This window comes from Solanum pennellii, chromosome 7 (assembly GCF_001406875.1).
Source record: "Solanum pennellii chromosome 7, SPENNV200".
In the NCBI taxonomy this organism is placed as follows: domain Eukaryota; kingdom Viridiplantae; phylum Streptophyta; class Magnoliopsida; order Solanales; family Solanaceae; genus Solanum; species Solanum pennellii.
The window spans coordinates 59,419,278-59,428,798 of NC_028643.1; the positions used below are offsets into that span (position 1 = coordinate 59,419,278).

The window sequence follows — 9,521 nt, forward strand, 5'->3', positions numbered from 1 at the left end:
CCGGACTGAGAGACAGCGGGTGTGTATCGTTAAGAAAGACATGCATCACTATATTTGACATTGCATCTCATGGAATTACACATTTTATTATTGATGAACTTGAACACGTGTTTTGTTGATTTTGTGATTGTTTCTCTGTGAAGCTTGTGACTGTTGAATATTGAATTGTTATTGAGAATGTGTAAACTGATAGAGTGTGGTTATTGAGTTGTGTGTTTGGTAAACTGTAAACTGTTAGGCTGTAGCGTGGAGGTTTAGATAGGGTGTAAGGAGTACCCGTATTTCATCCCCTTAGCTTGTGTTTAGAGGTTTGCTTGTTGGGTACCGCGTGGTTTGGTACTCACCCCTTGCTTCTACAATTTTTTGTAGGTTACGAGCCCGGATCTTCGTGATACATGTCATTCTTTTCGTTTCCGAGGCATCTTGTAGAGGGTTGTGAGGTAGCTGCTTGTCATCTCAGCGAACTTTCCTACTCCAGTTTATGACTTTGTTTTTACTTGAAAGACAACTTCATTTTAGACTTCTATTTTATTTCAATTCTAATATTTATATTAGAGGCTTGTGCATGTGACAACCTGGTTTGGGAATTGAATTAATATGACTTGGTTTCATAATAGAAATTGTTGTTGGATTGTCATTACTTTCGCACTTTGTTAAATATTGGATTTTAGGCTAACTTATCTTGATGAGATAAGACAAGTGCCATCACACCTATTTTTGGATCGTGACAAAAAAGTTATACAAAATCATACAAGGAGATTAAATATAATAGCCCTTATCCCAAGGACATAGAACTCCAGCAATAAGCGCAATAGTTGACCTATAAAACTTGATCTAGAAGTTTATGTTTTGTAAAAATAAATTAATGTTATTTTACAAGAATATCAAAGGAGTGATAAAATATTTATGAAATATGAACATGATAATATATAATTATTATTTATTAATGATATTAACCATGTTCAATTTTATTAGAGAATAGTTTTCTACAACTCATATTTAATTTTAAATTTTTATTAAATTAAAGTTTGATTAATTAATGTTGTATCTTTTTTAGAATAATTTTTAATTAATGTTGTATCTTTGTTAGAATAATTTTATAATAGTGTATTGTACTTTTGTTATGTAATATTGTTTATTAGTAAAATTGTGTTAAAATAATGGGGACAATTTCAATGATTTTCACAACTTGTAAAATTTATATGTTTACGAGCAAATAAAATAACTTAAAACTTAAAATTAAATGTTCAAATAAAACTTTTTATATAATTGTATATCACAATTACAATTTTTTTTTCTTACATAGCTAAACAGGCCCTCAAACAAATAAAAAGATATTGTATATTGCATGTACGATATAATTACAGAATTCAAAGGAGTTTGAAAAATGTTGTTTCACGTGCTAAAAGAACTTTCATGCATTAAAATACAATATGATAGTACTTGAGCTAGTGAGAACACATGTAAAAATAGAAAGACTGAAAAAGGTTTACCAAATATGAATCTGAATAATCATGTTCACATTTTCCAGTTTAGAACAAATCTTTTTTTTGGAATTGTTTCATGCCCTACTAATAATATCCTAATTCATTTTTAGATTTTTTACTCAAACCAAATTGCACATTTTAAATTAGTAGATTCAATCAACTATTATTAGAAAAATAAATTGATTAAAAATATGATATACCTAATCTATAAATAAAAACATAGTTAGGGCCAGGGTTGTTTTCACATCACATTAGAAGATGAGGAAAAACAGATGGAGATAAACCAAAACAACACGTCGACACGTCATAGTTTAGTTATTTATGGCGCGTTAACATGACCCTTCTCGACAAGTACTTAACGGTTAGGATTTTTTTATATCGGATCTCTCTCCGCCCTATAACTGAAAAAAAGGAGCACGGCGAAAAGCCAACCTTCTTTTTTTTTATTCGTTTGACGTTGATTAGATTCAAATATATATTAATTAGTTCTTTATTGGAGGGTAAAATATTTTATATATTGATTAGTTTTATATTGGAGGGTAAAATATTTTTTGATAAATATAATTACATATTAAGGACATTTAAATTTGAGATTTTTGAATGAAAATGAAAAATACTTGTCACTCTATCACGCCTCACGATTGAAATTTTAACTTCAATGTGAAATTCAGAATTTGAACAGAAAATTTTTGCTACAAAATTAAAAAAAATTCTGTTCTTTCTTTCTAGGGGAAAACAAGAGTCTTTGTGGCTGGGTTACATGGAAGAAACCTCCTAGAGCTTACTTTCTTTGACCACCTAATTTTTCCAAGAAAGTCTTAAAATTGTCTCTTTTGTTGGGTTAGAAAAAGTGAAATTTCATAACATTGAATCGATCAAAAAACTCGTGGTTTACAAAGTTTAAAAATTTGTTTGTTAATATCTTTTTCCAAATTTCAATTTGCTGTTCACAGTACGTTGTACGGTAGATTAAAAATACTTGTTTGAATCGATTTATTTTAAATATTTTTAAATCAAAATAATTATATTAAATACTTTTGAAATGCTTATACCAAATTTAAAAGTATTTATAAATACTTAGTCAAAGCTAAAGTAATAAAAATAAGTCTATTCAAACAGTGTTGGGAACCCAAAAATAAAACCAAAAAAAAGAGCAGTTACAGTATAGTTCCCTGGTCCACTTGCTAATTTTAATTATTTTTTCCACATTTCCACGCTTGAATCTTCTTATATAATATATATATATATAACCACCGTGATTGTATATCTTCGTGAAGATCTTTAAAGAGCATAGAAAAAAAGTTTCAAAGTTTTCCTTTGTTCTTGTGTTGTATCTTATATTTGTAAAGAAGATTAACTGAAAGATGACAGTGATAAGAACAAACAGTTTTAAAGGAACAGAGTCAGAAACTATCACCAAGACGAAGAAGAATTCGATAAATGTAACAAATTGTGAGCCTTTAAAACTTATGCTACACACAACATTGTCATTCAAAAATCTGGTTCAAGTTCAAGATTCTGTTGTGGCCCTTCCTGAACCTGCTATCATGTTTTCACCACGACCTGTTTGTGAACTCGATGCTGCAGCTGTTAAGCTTCAAAAAGTATACAAGAGTTACAGGACTAGAAGAAATCTAGCTGATTGTGCTGTTGTTGTAGAAGAATTATGGTTGGTGTTATAATAATTAATCTTGTTCCATTTCAATATCTGTGTTTGTGTACATGTTTTCTATTCAATTTTATGTTTATTGAACAAATATCGTACATGTATGTAGGTGGAAGGCATTAGATTTTGCAGCTTTGAAGAGAAGTTCTGTTTCATTTTTCAACGTTGAAAAGCCCGAAACTGCTGTTTCTCGATGGGCTAGAGCACGTACAAGAGCTGCTAAGGTTGGAAAAGGATTGTCCAAAGATGAAAAAGCTCAAAAATTGGCTCTGCAGCATTGGCTAGAAGCTGTAAGTTGGGCAAATAAGTGATTTTTCTTTCATGTAAGCTAAGTTTTCGTATGATCTAGCAATTGACTCTTCGTTTTCTTTCTCTGTAGATTGATCCACGACATCGTTATGGCCACAACTTGCACTTCTATTATGATTTGTGGTTTTTGAGCGAAAGCTCTCAGCCTTTCTTCTACTGGTGAGTACTTCATCGCGAATATTACATACTAAATGTTTTGAGAATGTTGAATCTTGTAGTGTTCCAATGAGAAATCTTTTCTTGATCTGATCAGTTTCCCTTTTTTTCGCTATTAAGGTTGGACGTTGGAGATGGGAAAGAAATAAACCTCGAGAAATGTCCAAGGACAAAATTGCACCATCAATGCATCAAGTATCTCGGACCAGTAAGTTCTTATGAAACTTAATTTACCAGATGTATACTTTGTCTTTGGATCATTCATTACATGTGTTTAAACTTCTTTTTTACTTAATTGCTTATGCTTTACAATTTCAGAAGGAGCGCGAATCATATGAAGTAGTCATTGAGAATGGGAGGCTTATATATAAACAAAGTGGTGTATTAGTTAAGTCAGTAGAGGGTTCCAAGTCGATATTTGTTCTTAGCACAACAAGGACATTGTATGTAGGACAGAAGCAGAAGGGCACATTTCAACATTCGAGTTTTCTATCAGGTGGTGCTATCACAGCAGCTGGAAGACTAGTTGCTCATTCTGGAATTCTGGAGGTAACTATCCAACAATATCCATAGATACAACAAACAGATCCGTAACAAGAACAAATATACTTATATTGTCTATGTATATGTTGTCTTCTGCAGGCTATTTGGCCATACAGTGGTCACTATCACCCAACTGAAGAGAACTTCAAGGAGTTCATAAGCTTTCTTGAAGAACACAAAGTTGATCTTACAAATGTTAAGGTACGTAAATGTTGAAATCATTGACGTACTATATATATGGTGTTATGTTCAACAACATTGCTAACAGTCATATACATGTTTTATTTTCTTATACAGAGATGTGCAGTTGATGACGACAATCTCTCAGGGGCATCAAACAGCCAACCATCTGTTGATCTTTCAATTGCTAAAGAATCTGAAGAAAGAAACACATCAGAATCCAAGAAACCAGAGGATATCATCATCAATAAGAAAGCACAAACATTTAGCTTCTCCAAACATTTGTCAAGCAAATGGACAAGTGGAACTGGACCTCGTATTGGCTGTGTTAGGGATTACCCTACAGAACTACAATTCCGAGCACTTGAACAAGTTAATTTGTCGCCTCGGGTGGTCAATGGAGATTTCAACTTCTCTGGTCCAATCCCCTCACCAAGGCCAAGCCCAAACATTAGGCTATCACCTAGGATTGCACATATGGGACTACCGAGTCCCCGGACACCAATTTCTGTGCCTAACTTAGAAACATTCCAAACAAATGAAGTGACAGACCTCCTCGACTCCACACGACAAATTATCCCGCGGGAGGAACATACTAACTCAAATCTTCAACTTATTTGTTCATTCATATTTGTATTCTATAGATAGTGTTCCATCCAATTGCATTTGGATTTTCAAATAAGATAAGACATGATTCTTGTTCCTTTGTATAGATTTTTTTTTTTTGTTAAAATTATCTGAAAATACAAATTTTTTTATATAAGAAAGTTACCAAATAACATTTTATTGGATACACTCTCTCTTTGTGGTATTTCATCTCATGCTTGTTTCTTGGACACTCATTGTGTATCCATTTTGCAATCGATAGGGAACAACCTACTTGAGATTTTTCATAAAAGAAATACAATGTTGTTTTGATGATAGATCATAGGACAAAGCACATTACAGATCGATAGTGAAATGTCAAATTGCTATCACAGACATAAAACTCAGTGAGGAGGGGGGAAAAGAGAGAAATTGATATATAATGAAGTAATGGTGATGTTATTGGATGGGAAAACACAACTTAATGGTGATTCCACTTGGAGATTTGAGATCATACTTGGGATTGACTTCTGAAGGAAGGTTATATTTATTCCTTTGCCTCATCTTGATGAATGATGATCATGAATGAAGGCAATCCAAGTTTCATAAAAGTTGTTCATCCATAAAGAGAGGGGGGAAAGTTGCAAAGTGTAGGGGTGTTATTGTTATTGACAAAGGCTTGAGGAAGGGAGAAACAACCTTTCTTGCTGCCTTGGTTACGATAAGACCTGATGTCAAAGGTGAAGTGCCTGATTGTGTGGCAAAAGTGCTGAAACAGTTTGTTGATCTGATGTCACCGGAGTTGCCTAAGAAACTGCCACCGAGGAGGGACATTGATCATAAGATTGAGTTGCTTTTAGGTTCAATTTCTGTTGCGTAGGCTCCAAAGGAGTTGTATGAGTTGCGTAAATAGTTGAACAAGTTGTTAGATGATGGTCTGATTCATCCTTCTAAGGCTCCCTATGGTGCACTTGTTTTGTTCCAAAAGAAGCAGGATGGGACACTGAGGATGTGTGTGGACTACAGGGCTTTGAACAAGACAATAATGAAGAACAAATATTTGATTCCCTTGGTGTTGGATAGGATGGATAGGTTGAGGACGGCATGTTGGTTTACTAAGTTAGATCTTAGGGCATGCTATAGGTTAGGATAGTAGATGGCGATGAGCCTAAGACAACATCTGTAACTAGATATAGATTGTATGAGTTCCTTGTGATACCGTTTGGGCTTACCAATGCCCCGACTACCTTTTATAACTTAATGAATGACATTGTTTGAGTATCTTGATGAATTTATGGTGGTAGTCTTAGACGATATTGTCATTTATCATGACACCCCAACTTAGGAAAAGAAATCCCACATCGACAAAACACAGGAGAGATGTTGGATATATAAGTAAGCAAGTCTTACCAACTAGTGACATCTTTTAAATTTGTGCAGGCATAGGCCCAAAGCAGACAATATCACTAGTGTGTTGGGCCTTTACAAATGGTATCAGAGTCACTCATATGACAACCTTGCTGATGTGGGCCAAAGTTCAATTGAGTTTTGGAAAATTCAGTAAGTTGCGAACCTCCGTGCTGAGTCTAGGCAAATCCCATTCGATGGGCAAACCTCAGCGAGGACGCTGAGTCCATAGAGGGTGTGTGTGTGACACCCCATCTTAAGATACAAATCCCACAGATAAATTTTAAATTTGTGCATGTCTAGGCCCAAAGCAAATAACATCACTAGCGAGTTGTTATAATCAAAGGGAATTAAAAGAAAGAAAACATATGTGGATTATAATTAAGAAATTGAAATTATGGGTAACAAGGGACTAAAACCATGACCTCCCAATTGACTTCAACACCTAAAATCAACCTTACACAAGAATCAAAGACAACCAAAAGATGACCACGAATAGGAAACACTTTAATTAATCAAGCAAAGGAGTTAACAATTAATTCTAAGAGTTAACCACTATTCCTTAAGGAAATTTAACTAAACACTAAATTAAGCAACTACAATTTGAGAACATTCAATTTCAATATTCAACATATTTTAAGTATTCCAAAAATGAAAAAAAGACTAATTTATATTTTATACTAAGAAAATAAAGAAGACACCTCTTTGAAAATTTTACCCTTAATGAGATAAGGGTCTTGTTTGGTTGTCTTCTTTTGTGAATTCTTGAATTTAAGAGATGATAATTTGCTCAAATGACCTCTTTCTTCTTTCCGTTCACTTTGATGGACCTTAGCTTCCACATATTGTATGTATTTATTTTGTGTCAATCAAGTTTCTCGAAAGTTTTCATGTGATCCATGCTATCCTTGTCGTTTTTATCCTCCCCTTCGTGAAAATAATTCATCATCGAATCCAAACCTTTCAAAATCATAAAAAGGACAAATAACAAACATATCCCCATAGCATGTTGGTTAGTACAATGGTTAGCATAAAAACATTACACAAAGGAGATTCAATCACAAGGAACAACCAAGTATCCTCTATTATCATGGCTATTAAGCCAATAGATGGAGAACAAGGAAATTGTATATTCCTCACATCAAATGATAATACCACCAAAAATATGACACTACTATAAGCACAGATACTTCCAAACGCTCACCGGGGTCAAAATGATAATAAGTTTACATAACGAGGTCATAAAAACAAATATAGACCTCAATGATACCACGCCCCAAACGCAATGCACATTTAAGACAAATATGAGAGTCATCTTATGCATAGAGATAGTAGAGTAATGTGTCATGCACATTAGGGTCATCTAAGGTGTTCCGATATCCAAGATCACAACTAGGTTCAAGGATCCAAGCACTTATTACATCACAAGATGGAACACACATTGACAACATGAAAAATTTAAGATAAACTTCCACTTCTCTGAAAAATAAATCATAGCCCCATAAGATGCACAATCAACAAGATCATACACAAAGTAAAGAAAGGGGGTTAGAAAAATATCCTTCCCCATGCACAACATAGGCCCCTCAAGTGGATTGTAAACCCTCAAGAAGAACTTTCCATCATATGGATAGGTGCCAACAAGTTCCTCCAAATTGTGCTTGTCATCTTGAGGAAGCATCACTACACAAGTACAACAATTTAACGCATTATCGGGGTCAAATGGAAAAGAAATCGATACGCATGGATCAAATATACCCTTTTTTAACCAGTTGACACTCTTATCTTCCAATAACATTCTCCACTCAAAAGCATGAGCATCATAATATGCAAACAAGTAATAAAGAAATGTTCTACATAAATGAACTTCATGCAACGTATTCCCACCTATAGAATCAACCTTTGATCCACAAGTATTATGGCTTTGATCAAGAATAGGATAACACTAGAATGAAGGGCTCATTAGAGAATATACACCCTCTTCCGTTTGACCACTAACCCCAACAGACTTACTATCATCCTTCAAGAATAGAGTTCCATCTTAGGAAAGTGTGTGATTATACCATAGTGGATTCTCAATCACTGGTAGCCTTTAAGAGGAAATACACTTCTATCATGCCAAAATACACCACTATGAATTTCACCATCATTAGTGATGTCAACATTAAACAAGGGATTATTACACACAAGTTGATCAACACTTATATCCTTTGATAATGAACTATCATTTAAAACACATCTATCAACACTAGGTGGACACAAAAAGACTATACTAGAAGAATCAATTTGGTCATAAATGGGATAAACTAGTGTATCCACATTCTCAACATGTACATTATCATAACATGAAAAAGAAATACATGCAAATGTAATGTCACTCAAAACATAAGTGTGAACACTAGGTGAACACAAATTGATCTTACAAAAAAAATTTGTTCGGTCATTAATAGGATCCACTAGTGTATGAGCACTTTCAACACATACATTATCACTATGTGACAAAGAATCATTAATATCACACGAAATCAAGATATCGCAATGAATTTTTAAGCTTAAGGAGGTGCAAGAAATAACATTGTTACCTTGTAGCTCATAACATGAAGTGTCCTCACCTTGGCTGTGCAACTCCTCAGGTTCTTCATCACGATGAGTAGTGACCATAAATAGTCTTTCCAATTCTTCGGGTGCCATCTTAGTGACTAATTGAATGACCTTTTCAATACATCCTTGTATTGAAGCAAACAACTCATTTGTGCTCATAGTACGAGGATCTCGATCACAAAATGATTATGATCCTTCCATTATACCTATAAAACTTAACAAACAAGTTAGTAGCAAAATACTCATGTCACTCCTTATTTGAACTCTCAACTCACCTACTATGACATCGTCTCAAAATAGTAGTGAACTATTCAAGGACACATATCCTTTGTGATAAAGTAGATTCTTTTGACTCTTGAAAGAAGGATGACCCAAATAAAAACTAACGGACTTGAACCAAGAAGTTTATCAATAAATTAAGATGAGAAGAGTAGAAGGAAAAAGCACCAAAAGATTCGGACTCAAAACAAACTAAGTAAAAGAATTATTTGTTGTTACTTAATTTGAAGGATCAAAGAAATGATATGATGATCAAAAACTAGTTAACAAGTAACTAAGATGTTAACCAATTGTTAAATAGTTGAAAA

At 33.8% G+C, this 9,521-nt stretch overlaps 1 protein-coding gene across 1 annotated transcript; it reads left to right on the forward strand.

Moving 5' to 3' along the window:
• The first annotated feature begins 2,759 nt into the window (after positions 1-2,759).
• LOC107025418 (IQ domain-containing protein IQM1-like) lies at positions 2,760-5,132 on the forward strand. Its single transcript, XM_015226203.1, has 7 exons — positions 2,760-3,156; positions 3,263-3,443; positions 3,533-3,621; positions 3,739-3,826; positions 3,937-4,167; positions 4,261-4,362; positions 4,459-5,132. The coding sequence occupies exons 1-7, from the start codon at positions 2,852-2,854 to the stop codon at positions 4,987-4,989; spliced, it is 1,527 nt and encodes a 508-aa protein (XP_015081689.1). The 5' UTR covers positions 2,760-2,851; the 3' UTR covers positions 4,990-5,132.
• The last annotated feature ends 4,389 nt before the right edge of the window (positions 5,133-9,521 follow it).